We start from the raw sequence: 20,000 nt of genomic DNA, 5'->3' as shown, positions 1-20,000 counted from the left end.
TGATGTCATACCCCGCCTTCCGTGACGTCACTGCCGTCATTTCCCCCCCCCCCGCCCCGTGACTTCACTGGCGAGCACTGTGACGTTTCCGAGCCCCGCCCTGCCAGGCGGCGTCACGTGGCTGCGGTGACGTCAGCGCGGAAGCGGGGATGTGAGGGGAGGGGCTCTTTCCCTCCAAAACGGGGGGAGGCGGGACAAAAGGAGCCCCGCGCGCTGTGATTGGCCGCGCTCACTTCCGGCCTCCCTCTTCCTCTTCCTGACGCGGGAGCTGAGGCCTTGGATCCCGAGCCGCGCTCTGATTGGCTGCAACGGCCGTTGGCGGGGGTGAGGCGGGGCAACCGTTGCGATGGGGTGGGGCCGCCGCGCGCCCAAATACGGCGGGAGGGGCCGGAGCGGCCGGGTCGCGCGCACGGTAACCGGGGCCTGAGGGGACGGGGTCAAAGGTCACCACTCCGCCGTTTCCGCCCTGCTGGGGGGGCGTGGCCTCCTCAGGGCCCTCCCCCGCCCTTCGGTGGGGCACGTGTCCCCCCCCCCCCCGTCCCCCACCTACTTGAGTGTTATGGGGGCTGGGACTCAGTTTCACCTTTTATTCCTCTTTTTTTGTGGGGGGGGAAGCCCCTTTTGGGATGGCTGCTCCCTGGGGGGGGTAGGTTGCTGTAGGTAGCCAGGGGCCGAGTGTTCATGCCGGAAGGAAACGCTTCCTTTCCTTTCCCGTCCCCCCTCCGTCCCCCTTGTCCTCGGGTCTGTGTCGGACCCTCCTTGCGCGGCCCCCGCCCCTGCCCCCGCCGCGCCCTTCCCTTCCCTTCCCCCTCCACCCCACCTGTCTCCTCTAACCAGGTGGAAGCCAAAGGTGCGGCCTCGGTGCCAAGCGTTACCTTTTAAATCAAGTAATAATATCCACCCGTCCCAAAACGTCACCTTACGTTTGCAGGGCCACGCGGCAGGATTTGGCATGAATTAAGTTTTCAGCCCCGTAAGTGTCTTTTACCTGGTTTTGGGGGTGTATTTAATGTTATTTATTTGTTTGTTTCAGTGTTTGTTTAAAGGGCTGCCTCGTTTGTTAGCGGGAAGCTATTCATTAAGTCCCTGGGGGGCGGGGGTTTGCATTTCTGCACAATTATCAGGATTTCCTATACGTGTGCTTCGGTTTTGAGATGGTAAAAATGTAAACTATGCGGTTACGCTAGTATCGGGGGGGGGTAGTGATCCGGAGCAGTGTCGTCATTCATTCCTCTTGTGTCCCCCCCCCCCGGACTTGTCAGTCCAGCAGGACCCTTCTAGCCAACGGCTGCACTATGGGTATATCTCGCTAGTCTAGGAGGGTTCGCGCGTGGCCGCGTATGCACGCATTGGCATTGAAACTTGCGCTCGGTGTGTTTTGTGCAAAGCCATTTTGGAGGCGTTAACAAAACATATAATATGAAGTCAAGCCATGGCTTCTTTTTAAACTATAAAGTCTTCGGAGGTTTTACAGGACTCTTCATTTTTTTTTATACAGGAAATTGAACTGTAAAATAGACATTTGGTGACGCTGACGTTTTCCCACTGTTGTTTCAGGATGTGCCGGACCTTTCTCTTCCTACATGAAGCGCAATCATGACCGATCCAGAATATGTCCTGTGCAGATGGAAGAAGCGTTTGTGGCCCGCAAAGGTGATCGCGTTACAGACTCTTGTATCAATGAAAACGAGGCTTTGAAGTTCTCCAGCTCTTTTCAAGGTGGCAGGGAAAGATAGGAGTTGTGGCAAAACTTTTGACATGTGAGCCAAAAGCTGAGCAACTTTATTCTATTTAAAACTTTTTCCATTGGGAGATGACACCTGACATGAGTTATGTAGGCCAAACAAATGTGAGTTGGTGAAAGGGACAAATTTTATCTCAAGGTATCTTATTTCCGGGCAAACATGCATGTGTGTTCTTAACCAGGGTGATACTTTAGAGTCGGTTGCACTATAGGTGAGAGAACCTTAATAATCATTATAAGACATTTTTCAGTCCAGATGGTAAATAAAGTGAAGTATTACAACAGATTAGATGATAAAGCTGTGTTAATGGTTCTGAAGCTGATGGGGATTTTCTTTTCCCCTTAATCTAGGTTTTATCCAAAATTGTAACTTCCACAAGATCAGGAAAGACGGCCTCTTTTAATGTTGAAATACTTGGTGTGGCTGAACAGTTAAGTACCTTTGCCATAGATATTTTATTTTATATAATGAGTGTGTGTTTGACACCCTCCCTCTCTTCCCCCTCACCCCCCTTAAATATTTTAGATGGTAGACTCGGCATTTTTTCATCTTGCCCATCAGCCTCTTAATCTGAACAATTATAGTCCACATGAGCAGAAATTGCTCGCTGCATTTAATTGCTAACTGCCTGGGGAAAAAAAAAGACTTCTCAAGTAGTGTAATATTGTCTCTACTTTTAAGACTCTAACATTATTATTTTTTTTTTTTTAATTTTATTTTCAGGACTAAAATAACCTGTGCAGATCCCGAACCATTGGAGAAAGAGCGTATACAAGTAATTGCCTCTGAATTGGGTAAGGATACTCTTAAAGTCTGAACACTCTGTGGGGTGATGCATGTTTTTAATGTGTCTCTCTAAATACCTGGCATTAAGTTCTCTGGGAGATTTCTGTCTTTTTCTATGGATGCATGAAATATATTTTTGAGGAGTCAGCCTGCCACTGACTTGCTTTGTGGCCTTGTACAAATCACTTGATCTTTCCTTTTCACAATCTTGGAGCCTGCATTTTTCATAGATCTCATAGACATTGGGGGCTGGAAGGGACCTGGTGAGATCGAGTCCAGCCCCCCTGCCAGTGGCAGGAAGCCTGCAGGGATCAAATGATTCCAGCAAGATTGAATGAGTCCAGAGTAGGTGCTTGCACCACCTCTGGGGGGAGTCTCTTCCAGACCTCGGACGCTTGGACTGTAAAGAAGTTTTTCTTTGTATCGGGTCTGAATGGGCCTTCTAGAAGTTTGTGGCTGTTAGACCTAGTTATCCCTTGGAGAGCCCTGGGGAGCCACTGTTCTCCCAGATCCTGATGCACCCCTCTTATATACTTGTATATATTATATATAAAATATATACACAAATACTAACAAAAGTGTGTGTGTGTGTGTGCGCGCACACACACACACACACACACACACTTTTGTTAGTATTTGTGTTACTGTCTGGCTTTAAAGCTAGCATCACGTTATGTTTTATGTCAGGCATTGGGCAAAAGGCACAGTTCATGATAGTTCTTTAATACATCCAAGGAAATTAATCATAATTTCATATACACATTTTTTCAGGAGACCGGGAGGAGAAACCTACTGATGAATTGGAAGAAATAAAGTATCGCTGTGCTCTTAGAATTGCTCTAAATATTTTGAATGGGGAAGCCTCTTCTAAACAAGTAGGCCTCTCAAACGAGGGACCAGTTACTCGATCAGCTCGGAAAGAAATTAAAACACTACTTTTGTTATCGCCTGATTCAACTAGTTGTCAGGTGCCTCTCCCCAAAGAATTAAAGGGGCACCAGACCTTGAAGAAAGGGGAACAAAAGAAACAAAGCCCTCAAACTGACCCCAACCCCCCCAAAAGTAAACGTTCTCTCAATTCAGAGGTGGGAGCTAAACCATGTAGAAACAGAACAAGAACTTCAGTATCTAAATCTAAGGACCTGAATAATGCACGCAAGTCAGAAGGCCAAAATCACAAGGCATCCAAATCGAAAGTAAAGACATTAAAAAACCAGGAAAAAGTGAATTCCAAATTGTCCAAAGCAGTCAGAAGCTCATCACTTACACGAGAGGAGAATGTAAAAACCAAGGAGGGAAGAAAAAGGTCAAGAAAGGTATGTGAACCCTCATCTCCAGTCACCAGATTACAAGTGCCTGCTTTCCTTGCACAGAGTACCCCAATATCTGCCTCCTACAGTTCTACCACAGCGAATGCTTTTGGAAAAAAGGCTAGTGGGAAAAAACGGTCTGGAAGGAGATTACTGGATTCTTCTGTGGAATCTCTATCAAATGAATTGCAAAGTGAAGTCAGTGAAGAGAGTGAAGCTTCAGGAAGGAAATGCAGAATCTTAGAGGGGAGCAAGAAGCCAGTGAATTCAAGACGTATCGTCTGGAAACGAGCAAGTAATGCAGTTGCATCTCCGTGCAGAAAAAGGAGGTGCAGAAGTTGCCCTGAGCCTTTATGCAGGGCTTCTAACCCTAGAAAGCGCCTCGACCTCTCTCCTCGGCCTAGAGAAAAGAAGAATAAGAGTAATTTACGTGCAAAAAATATTGAGCTTCCTGACTTTCAGGAAGATGAAGGTAAAGCATTTCAGTGCGGGGGGAGACTAGGACTTTGTACCGTTTGGTGTATGGCTTGCATCTTGCGGTGACTTGGGGCTGGGGTTGTTATTACTGCTCCTTTTATACGGTCTTTCCCCAGTGGTTTCCTTTCTCCCATTCAAAGTTTTCTCAAAATGAACTATTCAGTGGGAGATCTCACAAGTTTGCTTTAATGCCACCTTTATTCCTCCTGTAAATTCTCGAGTCTTTCTCTCTTCATCTCCCATTTCATTTGTTACTGTTTGGAATAACTCTGGCATCTGTACCTCCTTAGTATTAAAGCTCCTACTGGATTTGTTATTTGGGGACTTGCCATCCTTGGCAATAATTGTATTTTGAGTGCTCCTTTTGGCTTTATTACCTCTTGGTATACACTCGATATCCCATTTGTGGATTAATTTTATAATGCCTGTTTTCTGGCTAATGTCTTGTGAAGCAGTACAAGAACATCTGTCTCGCATGCAGCACACTTTATGCCAAAACCTAGCTGCCAGACATGTAGGTGTACATGATAAGTCAGGAAATATGGTAATATGGTAACAGCAGAGCAGTTTCTGCTGCTTAAGCTCCTACCAGGAGAAAGTGAACACAACTCTGGCAGGGTGTGTTGCATGTGATTGAAAATGTGTTAAACCATTGTATATTTGAATAATTATTTCCTCACTATTACTGGCTTCTCTGTCTAAAATTTTCGGTGAATTATTTTCTTCAGGCATTTCATAATCAAATGTCTGTGTTCTCTTCCCCCCCACCTTATGCCCCCTGCCACCCTATCATGAGTTCTACCCCGATAATAGGTCTAGTGCTTAAAGATCCTCATAATTATACAGATGTTTACACATCTTCCTCTCCCTCTATCTCTGATTTGACTCTTGGCTCGCTCTTCATTGCAGTAAACCATTGTAAATTTGTAATATTTCAGGTACCATTACACAATCTGATTACCCTGTTCTTTATCTGTCAACTTGCCTTATCAAGCTGTTGCCTCCTAATAAATGTAACAAAATCATTAGGTTATGGAAATACAAAAATCCTATTAGGATATTTCATTTAGGAAACAAGAAGTTGATTATCTTGGTTTTGTCAACTTTATTTAAAACTGTTCTCCACTCCGCAGAATTGGAAGCTTCTGATCTGTCTTCAAAGCTTAGTTCTTCAGAAAATAGCCATCTTGTCTCATATTTAGTAGATGAGGAAGAAGATGAAGATGAAGAACTCCCTAGTTTCCTTTTACATCAAGGTAAGAAGTAAATGCAGCTGTTACCTTGAGCCTTCGTTACTCAAGATTTAAGTTTGAGAGGAGAGGCTTGAACTTTGGAAGGGCAGCATCCCCTTCTGAATATGTATAAGCGTTTCGTCTGTCTTGTCACAAGCATAATCTAATATAGGCCCTGAAGTAAAATCTTACTTTAGTTTTACATATGCAGCACAAGAGATTTTACATCGCTATTTCTAGTTTAATTATTTAGACCAAGTAACATTTTATTTTTCTGCCTTTAGAACCAAGTTCGATCGAACCAGGGATGCTGGTTTGGTGCAAGTTACGAAGATATCCATATTGGCCAGCAGTGGTAAGAAAAGAAACTTTCTGTTTCTGCAGGTAGGATCTAAGTCGATGCTTCTGTTCAGCTGTATAGAAGCACAGAGCATCTTCAGCCTCAATTGCCTTGAGGAGGAATTGAGAACACTCCCAATGTTACGTTTAATGTTCAAAATCTTTGAACAACAGAATTTTAAGAACAGTTGCTCATCTTCAAAGCAGAGTAGATTTTGCTTTAATGTGGCAAAGTCTACAGAGAAGGTTGAGCTTACTAGGTGAACTGTGAAGGATTTTAAATACCGTGCCTCATATCTCTAGAGACCACTTAAAAAAAGCTTCATCAATTTTTTGTTAGATTTTACCTTTATATCAGGAATGTCAAAAATTGGTCTCCCATAGTTGTGAAAGAACTTGTAGCGAAAGGGATGTCTTGCATCTTTTGCAAATTTTTTCCTTCATTGAAAAATCAGATTTTAATTTTTAATAAACACATCTCTCTCCTTTTTTTTTTTTTTTTTTTTAAATCCAAAGAGCTCATTAGGCATTAACATTTAATACAGTTTTGTACAGACCAGCCAAGTCTGCCAAAGCTTTATCCCTCTAACAAAAATCCATTCCCTAAGTAGCTTGGTCTCTTGAATCTTGTGTCGCCGCTTTTCTAATCCTCTAGAATCCCAGGCTGAACAAAGCCTAAAACTTTTTTAGATGTGGAAAAATAAGTAGGGCCAAAATTAGTCAGAAATTCTTCACTTAATCTTTAAGCATTGGGGGGGAGATGAGTCCAATTTTATATCCTTTGCAGAGTTCCTCTTCAGTGACAGACACTGCAGATTGAGGACGTTGAAGCAAATTTGTGGCTACTGTGCTTGCTTAAAGTTAGAGCCCCTTCTTTAGATGTCAATATAGGAGATGCCCATTGAATGAGCTTATTAAATTTCAGACAGGAACGCATTCTGTTAGATGGGAAACTGTCAGTTCCTCCATAGTCACTGCACAGTCGCTGCGCCACCTGTAAGAGTGGTCCCTCTGGTGGCTGCTTACACATCCATCCCTTTCAGCCTTGGTTTTCTCACTATTGCAGTGCCCAATTCTGAACATGCAGTCTTGTCCTTAATCTGTGAATTTGAACTTTACTTCCTGTTCTTAATGAGAATCTTATATTCAATAATCTAAACTTAAATCTGAGAGCAACATGACACTGAAGAGTGCGGTTTAGCAAGTCGTATCTTTATGTCAAAGTGCTGTGCTACTGCATAGGAATAAAAAGACGGGATGCAGCCAGGTTATACTGTGATCTGGTCTCTCATTAACTGATTGCTAACTAAAAAAACAAGTAGAGCATGTGCGCCGGTGAGATCCTCTGTAAGTGTATGTGGGGAAATGTATAAAAATGCAAATGGATAAAACATGCATGTTTTCAAAAGCAATTGGGATTCTAAAATGTCAATTTGGCTCTGTTTTCTACAGGTAAAAAGGGTGTCTCGGAAACCTAAAAAAGCAAACGTGCTGTTAATAGAAGGAAATGTGAATGTCAAGAATCCAAAGGGGTAAATGCTGATTCCAATTTGTTTCCTGAACAACCTTTGGAATTCTAGTAAATAAATCCTATATTTTCTTCCTAGTACTGTGGCGTTAGTTTTATGCCCCCTGCCTGCAGCTGCACAAATGTTGGTTTTGGGGTGGAGGAAACAGTGGGCGTGTTCAATGAGCTTTAGTTAACGTGTCCCCGCTGTCATTTTGCAGTATGGGATGCTGAATACACGTGACACTGGGCGCTTTAATGAGCTGCTCTCAGAGCCACTCTGATTAAAGCGCCACCCTGGAGCACTTGTATACATGCTTTTCATTGTGAAGTACTAGGAAAAAGTGCATTAACCTGGCTTAATGTGCATTAAATAGTCAAGTGACATTTTAAAGTGATGCTTCATAAGCATTAGCCTATTTTAGTGTGCATTAAAGCATTATGTAAAAAAAAAGTGCTTTTTGCTTAATGCACATTAAAATAGGCTAATGCTTATTAAAGCGCACGTGTAGACGCACCCAGTGGTGTGTACTACTGCTTAAGGGTTTGTAGGATGTAATGTATAAAGATAGTACCTTGAGTTGAGATCTCACCAGTTGCCAACATAATGTGTCACTTTTGCATGTCTGCTTTGTCAGTTTTGCTGATGCATACTGGCCTTAATGCAAAAGCTGGTCAAATTTTATTTATGGAGACTAAGGCCAGTAGAAAAGGTTTCAGCCTACTAGCATAAAGATGGAAAAACCTGGTAGCTGTATTGTAATTAGAGCTACTTGAGGGGAATCTTTCTACCTTTTTACAGGCTTTAATTCTAGTGGGTCTCATTGGCTGTTGGTAACACACATCCGTTTCTCCTCTTTTTTGGATGGGGGGTGGGGTTGTGTTATGTGGGTTTTGCACAAAATTAGAAACTTTACTGCTTTGTTCCCACTTTTTATTATATGTAAAAGACATTACATGAGCAGAATTGCTTGACTTCATTGTTTTCTGACTTTGCCCTATCAAGTTTTTCAACACATCTTAGAAACCTGAAGCATTTTGACTGTGAAGAAAAGCAGAAGCTGATAGTAAGTACAGTAGTAAAATACTTTATGTGCAGTGTCATTTTTCTTCAATATATAACACCAAGTTACTGTCAGATTGAATTGCTGCTTATTGATTTCATTCCATGATGCAGTTTCTTGGCAAAAGTATCTTGCTTTTTCAGCATTTTTGTTTTGTTTGGAAGGGGGAAGAGGATGTCCCGGGGACTTTTTGGGTGTCTTTTTCCAATTGACTGCTTACACGCAAGGACTGGAAATGACGTCATTGGTCAGAGTCCAGTCCCTGAAGGTCATGGGCAACCACAGCCCCCTTTTAAGAAACCTATATCTATTGATAAAGCTGTACTGCTTCAATGATGGATAAATTATGCAATAAGAACAAATTAATCTGCTTTGGGACTGCAAGCCATGCTGTTTCCCAGCTTTCCTGGGAAATAAGAGTTTCAACAGCTCTGAGACATGGAATCAGTGTTTCAGAACATCTTTGAGTTCCAACGGTGAAAGAAGCGTGCCGGAAAGAGCCAAGAGAAGCACGTGTGTGTAAGGCAGTGATTCAGCAGATAAGCATGTGCGCATGTATTTAGATCAGGCATTGCAGCAGGGAGATGTGGAGGCTGCTGTCAGTCACAGCAGACTAATATCTATATTGTGTGTGTTAATTATAAAATCTAAATATCGACTTACAGGACCAAGCCAAAGAGGACTACAGCCATGAGGTTGAGTGGTGCATTGAATTGATTTCAGACTACAGAATTAGAGTAGGTAAGTAGATAGGTCAAAAAGCCATGAATATCATCTACCCTAAAATGCGTGCGTTTGAATATCCGGTTCTGTTGGATCCGTACAGAGCAGAGTGGATAGAGTAGATGGTCCGAGACCTGGGTTTTATTCCAGGCTGCACTTGACTTGCTGTTACATTGTGCTTGACGCCTAACCTTTTTGTGCCTCAGTTTGGCTACTTGTAGACCTGTATCTTGAGGAGTGCTATGAGTCCCTTAGAAGGAGTTTGTGCCCAAGTTACTAAAAATAATATTCCAACTTGGAGAGAGAACATTCAAATAAAAAAAAAAAAAATGCCTGATCTGTTCCCTTCACAGCAATTATGTGCCAGCAGCAGCCACACACTTGCAGGAAGATGCCTTCTTAAGTATTTCTTTATTGTTGGGGCCAGCCAGCTGCTGTGTGCTAGACACCATAGTTGTTGCAAAATGTAGTGCGTTATAGAGCCTTACTGATCAGTACTACACTTCTGCAAACAGTAGGTCTCTTATGGTTGAGGAATGAACTAAAATGTGGTTCTTGGCCAAAGGAGCTGCCTTCTGAATTGGAGTTGGACCTCAGCTGCATTTATAAGCTTACATTTTTTTTTTTTTTTATTTGAGATATTCTGATGAAAGGCACTAGGCAAGTCTAATATGATGGTTATAGAACATGCTGCGTGCCCTTCATAAATTGGAAATGTTTGACTGATAGAGATTTGCTACCCTTATCTCTTTCTATAAAGAGACTTAAAAATGGGCTCGTTGCATACCTCCTTTACAGATACGTACTGTAATGGCCAGACAGCATCTTGATTATATCATCTCAGTTTTAGGCTCTTTGCCTAAAAAACTGTAAAGTCCCTTTTAGGTTCAGTCTTTGTATAGAAATATGCTGTGCTTCTTTGAGACTTACTAACATTATTTAACAGACCTTTTCTTTCAAAGGTGCTAACTGGATTGATAATTGATAAATCCTTTTTTATATTTTTCAGGTTGTCATTCTTTTACAGGCTCCTTCTTAGAATATTTAGCTGATGATATCAGTAAGTATGACTATGGTGAAGCCTTTCTGTCCTCTCATCTGGTAAATTTAGCTCTAATGTCCATGAATGTGATGGGCTGACATATCAGAAGGTGTTAAATTTTTTTTCACCCTATTCTACTAATTTCCAGCACTTGGACTCGGTAGTTTAAAGTTGGAAATGCGGGAGTGCTTCAGGCATGTACAGATTTCTTTGCTGCTGATTTTGCTTAATATGGTTAATGAGAAGTACATCGATATCTTCAGTCTTCTTTAATAAGACTTTTCTTCCATGAGTGACAGCTGCTGCATATACTAATCAAATCAGAAAATGGCTGGCCCAGCTTCCAGAGAAGAGAAAGCAGGGGGGGAAACCTCTGTTCCTTTTTATATTGACCTTTTTAAACTTGTAACTTTTTGGGGGAGGAGGTGGGAGGGTTACTATTAAATAATTAATTTAAAATTGATTTGACCTGGAAAATGGCGCTTTTCTTAGGAAATGTCAAAATGGAACATCCAAAAAAAAATTGAAGCTGTCAAATGGGAACTTGTCAGAACTGACCTTGTCCTGTCAGCAGTCTTAGTCTTCGTGATGTGGCATTGTCCCATAAAAAAAAACAACAAAAAAACACACACAACAAAACTCTTAAGTTCTGTAATAATCCTGAATAACCCAAGCTGGAAGACCTCTATTTTGTGGACACCAGTTCAAGCATGGGCTGGAGAAGGACTTGGCATTGTGCTGTGAGGAGGAAGGACACTGACCTGCAGCTCATGTGCCATTGTCTCATGGAGGGTTCTTCTAGCAAAGTTTGTAGCTGCTGGATGCCACTAGCCAGCTCTGCGTGACGGTTTCCTTTCCTCTACCAGTCTAGTTGTGGTCCCTGCTGATGGCGTGGTCGCCCAGGCCTCCTGCCTCGCTTCTGCCGCTGACCCGAGTTCTGCACTTCTGTTTCGTAGGTTGCTGCTGCTTCTATGCTTTGGCATTTTTTTTCTCAATGTAATTTTTTTTGGTCAAAATCTAATGACGGCGCAGTTTGTTTAATGAATTATTCATCTCGTGCATACAGCCGGTAATGCACTGAATGCTTTTCTCGTTTATCTCCTGTTAATCTGATCCAGGGGTGTCACACAACTGACTCCTAGACTTGTCATGTTATGCAGCGGTTTGTTTGTAGTGACTAGCTTTATGGCAGTTACAAGATGAAGAAAATTTAAGCTGACTTCTTCAGGGACCTCAAAGTGCATTGCATCTTCTGTCTTTTTGCATTGAAAGCGCTTTGAGGTAAAGACACGGTATTTGTTTCTCGCTTGTGCGTGCTGAGCTTACTGTCAACATCTAGCAAATGATGGTAAATTTTGGTGCACAAAGTGGATGAGGTTTCACTCCTGAAGAAATGAAACTCAAATCTTCAGAAGAAAGAGGAATTTTCTTTGCTTGATCTTTTCACTTCCTGTGCTTCAGGATTTTACAATTAGTAACGTGCATTATGAGATGTCTTCGTGCTTCCAGTCAGATATTTGCTGTTGATGAAGAGAGGAAACTGTGCTAGAGCAAGCAGTGGCTCTTGTGGTCTTGGCGCACACTCACTTCAAAACCTCCTCCAGTCCACATTTCAACTCGAATCTTTTGTGGCAAAGTTTTTAAGCTTTGTGCTGAATCCAAACTTTTTGTTGTTGTTATATCTGTGCATTTGGATGCAGTTTACTTTTTTAAAGCTGGCTTTCCTTTCAGGTTACCCCGTTCGAAAAGAAGTCAAACAAGGCATAGTCCAGATGACCTTTCCACACGTACCGGAGGAAGATCTTGAAGAGTCTGTTTTGGAAACTCCGTCTGACAAGCCATCCAAGAAAGTTCTTCCTGATAGAATGAGAGCTGCCAGAGACAAAGCCAATGAGAAGATTGTGGAGTTCATCGTCAAGACAAAGGGGGCCGAGGAGCATCTCCAGGCTATTTTGAAAAGCCAGAAGCAGTCTCGGTGGCTGAAAGAATTTTTGAATTCCAGTCACTACGTGACCTGTGTCGAGACCTACCTGGAGGATGAGGGGCAGTTGGAACTTGTGGTGAACTATTTGAAAAAAGTCTATCATGAAACAGATGCCAGAAATCTGGATTTAGTAAATGGCGATAGAATAAAATTTATTTTAGATGTCCTCTTGCCTGAAGTAAGTAAATAACTTTTTACTGTTGTATAGTGGGGGCTCAGAGGCTTGCTAATGGTTGAGGAATTTGAGCAGGACAAGTTTAAAATTCAAACTGGAGCACCAAGGACTAAAATCTGAGATGAAGTCTGAATGTGGCTTTAAATACCTGTATGCCAAGGAAGTTGTCCTTATTGACAGTGTGCATACGCTTGAAAGGCATGCTGTCTTTTAGTAAAGAACACAGCTGTATCCAGTTGATTCTGCACAGATGCTGAATGCTTATGTGTTAGGGATGGACACTTTGCATTTTTAATTTACTGGCAAATAAAGCCCCCAATTAGCATTTCTGGACTTCTTGCTGGCGTTAGTGTCACTGAAAAGTGAACAAAAACCAGTAGGATGCCAGAATCTATACATTTCATCCCCATCTCCTTCAGGGAATATTTTGGTTAAGCACCAGTGTGAATAGTGACCATTAATACCTCGAAAAGCAATTGATTCGGAATAAGGCTACTTTACAATGTTTCTGCTGTCAGAAAAGCTGTTTTTAGGGAAGATGGCTGCTGCTGACAGAACACTAGCTCACTTGGATTTTTTTGTAATCCATTCTCATACTTGACTTGCTTCCTAGCAAGTAGTGTTCATTATGTGAACTTTAAAATTGTACAAAAATGCAACTTAAAAAAGAAATCTTTAAATACTTGTGTGTCTTATGAGAAAAGAAACGGAAAAGTTCCTTACAAGATTATATTCAAGAAGGACATGATTATGTTTAGTAGAAACTATGCTTTCCTTTTTTTTTTTTTTTTTTTAAACCAACTTCTAGATTGTTATAGTAGCAAAACTGGCCTTCCCAGTATATTGCAGGAAAAGCATGTGGGGGGCAGGGGAGGGCAGGTGGAGTTAACATGGTGTTTTCTAAATTCTCAGATTTCTGTGTTTTTCCCTAAAAATCCAGTGAGCAAACTTCACTGAATAAAGTAAAACCTTAATTTCATAATGTGGTCTTATCTGCTGAGACCATTGAGACCTACTCTGTTTTTTCAGGCTAATTGCATGTGCAGTTTAGCTTAACTTTTTCATTAGTATCAGTAAAGTAATAGTTTTCTTTCAGGCCGTCATTTTTGCCATTTCTGCAGTGGATGATATAGACTACAAGAAAGCGGAAGAAAAATACATAAAAGGACCGTCAGTCAGCAAAAGGTATGACGGTGTAGTTCCCTGACTCTCAACCGGGGTGCCTTGAGATCCTTCAAAGGTGTTGCAGGATGCCACACAACATTACCACTGTTAGGTGTGCAGACGTAACTCTCGAGCCCAGAGATTTCAAACAGGAATCCCCAGCATTAAATATGTTCTGACTTACCTTTCTGGGTGCATCCAGATGAGTACACACGTGTGTTTTCCCCAGGGACAGATAGCAGTGGCACATAGTTGTGCCACTGCTACTGGTCCCCGGGGAACGCCTATGCATGCATGCTCTGGCATGCGGCGGGTTGCCACAGTGGGGTAGGGGAGGCTGGGGCCAACACCTGAACTAGCCCCAGTAGCCTTACCTGGGGACCTCCTGGGCTGGCAGCAGGGAGCCTGGCCAGCAGCTGGAGTATGGCTCTGGCTGGCCAGTTTCGGGCAGCTCGCACTGCCTAGTGTCAACCCCCACTGCAAATTAGCAGCGTGGGGAACACCTGCATGTGCAGTGCGTGGTGCCGCATACCACATGTGCACGCTTGTTTAAACGTGCCCTCCGAGTCCTTTGCAACAGAGGAATTGCTCTAATATTTTCTGTAGTCAAACTGAGTGAAAGCTAATAGCTGGCACTTTCTGAAGGAGGCCTTGAGCCTGAACGGATTGAGAACCCTTGGTTTAGTGCATTCGCTAAAACTTTTACTTGTCAGACATTTTACTTAGAAAGTAATCTCCTTCACCTGCCTTGTCATTTGGAAAAAGGAAAAAAAAAAAAATCTTAGCTCCTGTTTTCAGTTTGAAAGGAAATACCCAAGTGCATAAAGAGGCTTGCTTTTTATCTGTTTTTCTCAAGGAGCAAGTTCTCTGCAAATGTGAGGTATGTAGACTGCCTGCTTACTGGGTGCATCTACTTGTGCAATTAATGCAGAGCAATAAACTCTGGTGCTTATCACATGGGAGTGTATTGCTTCCAGGTACACCATTTGAACGTGCGCCCAGGACCCCACAGCATGTTGAGCTAACAGGGAGCCCAGGGGGTCAGCCTGCCAGCCCAGGTCTCCACTCGCTGAGCTGTGGAGGGGCTGGCTGGGGCACAAGGGTACTCCAGGGTGGGGCTAGCTGACAGGCAGTTGCCTCAGCTAAAGCACCCTTGTGCCCCAGCCAGCTGCATCAGCATCTACTTGTGCAGTGCTGAGGACTTAAAAACTCCACAGCAGGATAGTACTTGTGTATATACAAGTACTTCCCTGCTGCAGAGTTTATTAATTTTACTCCAGCTTAATAGCCCTGCATGTGTAGACGCCAAGGCGTTTCGGCAGTAAAAGTCTTGTGTAGATGTGCCCCCTGAAAACTGATTTGCTCCTCTTGGCTTGGTGAAAATGCAAATTCTAGATGGGAAGAATGACTGAAGTGGGGACGCTTAAATTGCTTAGACTCTGAATCACTCACCTATCAGGCTTAAGTTTTTTCTAAACTGTACTTTGAGCCATTTATAATTGAAGCTGACTTTTTCTTCATTGTCCAGGTGTTGGAAGCATTCTGCAGATTGGTTTGAATGAATGATAAATTAACTTCCTGTTGAAAACTAATCTACTCTGAATGCAGAAGCTTTATTGCTAGTTGATTGGTTTGATCGATTGCTTTATTTTTCAGGGAAAGGGAAATATTTGATGAAGAAATTCTAGAACGAAAAAAACTGGAGCTGTTGGATACTAAACTGGCTTCTGAAGACAGCATCTAGAAAAAGTGGTAGGGAACTTACTAAATCTGCACTGATGTTAAATGTATATAATGGAGAAGAAAATACTTGTAAAAACTTCATATTTTATACAAAACTTTTTTTTTTAACCGATATGTAAATACACGTCAGTGGATGTATTGAATCTTGAAGGTACTCTGTTGCCTTGAGAGCTGATCGTCAATCATTTTTCTTAACTTCTGTGTAAAAGAGCTGGATGTAGTACTTGCTACAAGTATGTAATGCCAAACTCCTTGTAAAACTTGGTTTATGAAGACATGAGAGATGTTCTTTACATAGTGCCAGCTGATCAGTTTGCCTTCATCACGCTCTACTTGAAATGCACTTCAAAGCTATCTAAAAGGGAGGAATAGGAAATGTTTTGCAAGACTTTTTGATCTAACCTCATAAATTTGTTTTTATTTTATACGAATTATTCTATCCAAATATTATGAACAAAGGGCTGTCGGTCTCTGATTTAACTTGCAGTGGTAACAGTATAATAAGAGTTACAGGATTATGTAGCTTGTGGTGACTTCAATGAATATAAAGTACCTGGCTTCTTGTTTTAACATCCTTCCAAAGAGTTGATGTCCTTGCTGTACTTGTATTTGTTGATGGGGAAATAAAAATGTCACCCAGTAAAGAAACCCAGGTTGCCAAAAGCTTTGTTTTTTTGTTGGTAGGCCGGCTGAAGCAGAGTCCAAAAGGAGTTCCAGTTTGCTAAGGCTTGTTTTTTAAAAAAACAATTAGTTTCGCCTCTCGCTTAAAGTTGGAATTCATAATGTGAATCTCATTAGCATACTGTGAGTTAATGGAACTGCAGTTTCTATGCACATATCTGGTCTTCTCAATATATCTAACATAATTGACTATATCAGATGTACATGTTTCTGGGACTGTCAGCATTTTGAAACTGCTCCTATCATGGCATCATAAATTCAGCAGTGCGTTGCCAAAGAGATTGCTGTTGTCAGCTTCAACACAGCCCTGCCAGACAAGTATTCCACAAACAGATTTTGACAGTTTGGAGCCAGAAGGGTTCAGCTACTTGTATTTTGTTGGCAGTGAAAATATCTGACCAGATCAGTCCAAACGGAGTTGCGTTTGACTTTATATGGGACTAAATGCTGAGTCTAATTATTCACATGAACTTCTTGGGGAAAATAGATTGTAAAATGGCACATTTGCTATTGTGTAATTCTAATTCTGTATATAATATGTGGTTAATCTGAATACCTTTTAAGACTTACACTAACTATGTTGCATTTTGGGTTTTGATACTTGTGGTATAATGGCCTTTTTAGTAGGCACATTAAGAACATGAATGTAACAGGAATGCCTATGTGTCGCTTAAAACATCATCCCTTATTCAGAAGCCTTAGTGAAGGAAAAATAGTAAGGGATAACGCAGTTTATAAATACTTGATCGTTGTGTCGGCTCTCTTTAACGCCAAGCCAGTCACATAAATGTACCTTCAGCTATGGAAATGCCTTGAAAGCTGCTTTAGCAGACAGTAGAGAGACTTTGTGGACCGTGGGCTGTCTCCTTAGACAAGCTTCATGTTCATAAAAAAACTAATCCCACTGCAGCCCCTGCTCTCGCAGGTGTTGGCAAGACACCATGCAGATCTCTTCTTGCATTTTAAAAGAAAGAAAGAACCCTTTAAAAATAGCCATGTGGTTTCATTGGCCTTTAACCCTGTAACGCAATGTAAGTGGACTTCTTGATCTCACCACAAAACCATTATGCCCTATTTATATATATATGGCAGCTCCGCCTTCCCGTTGTTTCTTTTTTCCCCCTCTTCTAATCTCCTACTAGTAGGATTTTTCTCTTACCATTTCTCATTGTAATTGCACTTTTCTTTTTAACTAGAGTAGAACATGTGGGAGCTTTTCATATTTTTGGCTTGTGCCTAAACACATCTTAATCCTGAATGTGTTCAAACGTTAAGATCTTTAGTTTTATTAAGAAGTAAAACAGTACCTAGAACTAACGGCAAGATTTGGCCTTAACTTTATCAATAAAATAATACCCGTATTTTTATCAACAGCTTTTGAACATACATATATAAAAAAGCAGAGTTTGATTCATAGTTTTTTTTTTTTTTTAATTATTATTATTGGTATGAGAATAATTTTAATTGTAAGAAAGGTATAGGGAACTTATGGATACATTTTAAAACTGCATTATCTAATCATGCTAAGTTGGTATTAAACTTAAAAATACCTCCAAGTTGGCTAATGTAACAGTATTGACTTTGTATTACCATTATGTACAGTAGTTACCTTTTTAAATGATATGGTACATATCTACAGTTTCTTGGATCTACCTAAGCCGATATGTATAAGGTATGAATTCTTCAAGGGTGCTCATTACATCTACTCTTGTTTTGAATACATTCTTTTAAAATAAAATGGACTTGACCCATGGCTTTCAGTGTTTAAACCAAGACTTCCTTTCAACTGAATTTTGTATTGTGAGAGATGGGTTGACTCTTTTGGGGAGGTGTGGGGGGAGGTATGTCAAATGCTGTTTGCTCTATGTCCCAGCCGCCTGCGGAGGGTTCGGGATTGAGAGTACGGTCGGGAGTAGAAAGGTAAGAAATATTTATTGACTTAACTATGCGTAGTAACAAGACAAACAATGACAGACAGAAGCGATTCGTGTCGGCAACTTATCTGCAGTCCCCTCTGCTGCCTGATACACAGCAAGCTTCTCTTTCCACAAAGTTCAGCGAAGTCAGGCGTCCCTGAACAGCGCTGTCCGAGGGGCACCGGGAAGGACCCTGGAACGCAGTCCTTGGGCTCCTCGAGGTCCACGGGCCCACTGATCCAGGCAACAGCTAACTAATCCTTCTTTACAGAGCTGTATCTTCCTTCTGAATGGCTTCCAGATATTCCAGCCAACTTAAAGCTTCTGAATGGTTCTGATAACATATGACCACTCAAATTTCTCTTACTATAGTGATCAGTCTAAGGACAAATTAGCAGTATAAGCTTTGCATTCCTTTGATAAGGTAATTTTAACTACACCACGGGGCCTTACTACTTCAAGGCTTTGCTAAATTTACTAGGCCTTACTTTATACAAGGCCTCACTACATCTTAAAGTTTAATTAGACGCTTAGCAACAACATACAGCTTAATATCTAAACAAATATAGCAAAACACTTGGTCTAATCTTCATAGGGCCTTCAGCAAGCACCTGTATCACACAGACATAATTCCAGCTGTCGCAGTTCTGTGTGTGAGCAAATACTTTTTGTCTGGATAACTGGGTGAATACAAGCAAACACTTCTCTGTTACAGTTTTTAATAAAGAGCGGAGTCCTACCCGGCTTCTGAACGAGTAACTTGGTCAGAAGCACAAATGCGTTCTGCTGCGTATTCAGCTATGTACAAGCCGCAGTCGTGTGCTGTGCCATATCGGGGCCCTGCCCTATGTTGAAATTCAAGCTGGAGAGTCATTTTTACAGTGTGCCAAGTACTTTTGCTCTGTGGATGGTCTAAACTTGTACAGTTGACCTAGTAGTTGTGTAATATGTGTAACGGATAACAGGGCCCTCAGACTTCCTGAAAGGCCTCAGCTGAACTGTGCACCAGTCATTCAGGACTCTGCCTAAACACAAAGGCCGCATCGAGCTACCTACAATTGGTTTTTAAACCAGCAAAAACTCCTGAGTGCTCTTTGACTTGCATCATTGACTCCAAGATGAACATGGGCCAACAATGCGAGGTCACGGTCGGCAGGGTTAACCAGACCCTATCGTGCATCCACAGATGCATCTCAAGTAGGGCCAAGGAGGTGATCCTCCCCCTCTACGCGACACTGGTCAGGCCACAGCTGGAGTATTGTGTCCAGTTCTGGGCACCCCACTTCAAGAGGGATGTGGACAGCGTGGAGAGGGTCCAGAGGAGGGCACCCACATGATCCGGGGACAGCAGGGCAGACCCTACAACAAGAGGCTACGGGACCTGAACCTGTTCAGCCTTCACAAGAGGCTGAGGGGGGACCTTGTGACCATCTATAAACTCACTAGGGGGGACCAGAAGGGTTTGGGGGAGACCTTGTTTCCCCGAGCGCCCCCCGGGATAACAAGGAATAACAGCCACAAGTTGCTGGAGAGTAGGTTCAGATTAGACATCTGTAGGAACTACTTCACAGTCAGGGCGGCTAGGATCTGGAACCAACTTCCAAGGGAAGTGGTGCTGGCTCCTACCCCGGGGGTCTTTAAGAAGCGGCTCAATGCCTACCTGGCTGGGGTCACTTGAGCCCAGTTTCCCTCCTGCCCAGGCACGGGGTCGGACTTGAAGATCTACAAGGTCCCTTCCGACCTGACTTGTGATTCTATGATTTACCCATGTCGGCTCACCCAGTACAAGTCCCTTGTTTTGAATAAATGCAATGCACAAAATTGCATAGCTACATTTCACTAAATTGGTGTGAGACTGCACTTTCCACCCAGTGACACTGAATATAGACCTAAAAATCTGCCCACGAGGCGACTCCTGCCTTCAGTCACACTTGGCAGCAATCCTGGTCCTTTTAAAATGCCAAACGGCCCCAGGGGTGGCACAGATAGATACCCCCTTTCACCTGCTTTTAGCTGTTACAGGTCCAGAGACCAAAGGGTTTTGGGAAATCAATCTCTGGCTGTTGCATAAAACTCAACTGCTCTGTGGAACGGGGCAATCGAACCCCCGCA

At 42.3% G+C, this 20,000-nt stretch overlaps 1 protein-coding gene across 6 annotated transcripts; it reads left to right on the top strand.

Annotated features, from left to right (window-relative positions):
- Nucleotides 1–234: 234 nt before the first annotated feature.
- Nucleotides 235–17,725, top strand: PWWP3A (PWWP domain containing 3A, DNA repair factor). Of its 6 annotated transcripts, none has more exons than XM_014605297.3 (15): nucleotides 235–324; nucleotides 932–973; nucleotides 1,558–1,653; nucleotides 2,096–2,175; nucleotides 2,469–2,539; nucleotides 3,303–4,313; nucleotides 5,452–5,574; nucleotides 5,835–5,905; nucleotides 7,342–7,421; nucleotides 8,403–8,463; nucleotides 9,126–9,201; nucleotides 10,193–10,243; nucleotides 11,957–12,387; nucleotides 13,481–13,569; nucleotides 15,205–17,725. In XM_014605297.3, exons 3-15 carry the CDS (start codon nucleotides 1,597–1,599, stop codon nucleotides 15,290–15,292), a joined length of 2,289 nt encoding a protein of 762 aa, XP_014460783.2. In that variant the 5' UTR covers nucleotides 235–324; nucleotides 932–973; nucleotides 1,558–1,596; the 3' UTR covers nucleotides 15,293–17,725. The 6 variants fall into 6 exon arrangements, 5 of the variants coding, with proteins under 5 accessions (XP_014460783.2, XP_019346399.2, XP_014460781.2 ...); XM_014605295.3 differs by lacking the exon at nucleotides 235–324 and adding an exon at nucleotides 359–412; XM_059719947.1 differs by lacking the exon at nucleotides 235–324 and having other exon boundaries at nucleotides 528–973; nucleotides 15,205–15,300; nucleotides 15,976–17,725.
- Nucleotides 17,726–20,000: the final 2,275 nt, after the last annotated feature.

This window comes from Alligator mississippiensis, chromosome 16 (assembly GCF_030867095.1).
Source record: "Alligator mississippiensis isolate rAllMis1 chromosome 16, rAllMis1, whole genome shotgun sequence".
In the NCBI taxonomy this organism is placed as follows: Eukaryota; Metazoa; Chordata; order Crocodylia; family Alligatoridae; genus Alligator; species Alligator mississippiensis.
This window is presented reverse-complemented; position numbering and strand designations above follow the sequence as displayed.

Coding starts and splice junctions, on each gene's coding strand:
- PWWP3A (XM_014605297.3), top strand. CDS start 1,597: ATGACCGATCCAGAATATGTCCTGTGCAGATGGAAGAAGCGTTTGTGG. Junction 1,654..2,095: donor AGCGTTTGTGGCCCGCAAAG/GTGATCGCGTTA, acceptor CCCTTAATCTAG/GTTTTATCCAAAATTGTAAC. Junction 7,422..8,402: donor AATGTCAAGAATCCAAAGGG/GTAAATGCTGAT, acceptor TGCCCTATCAAG/TTTTTCAACACATCTTAGAA.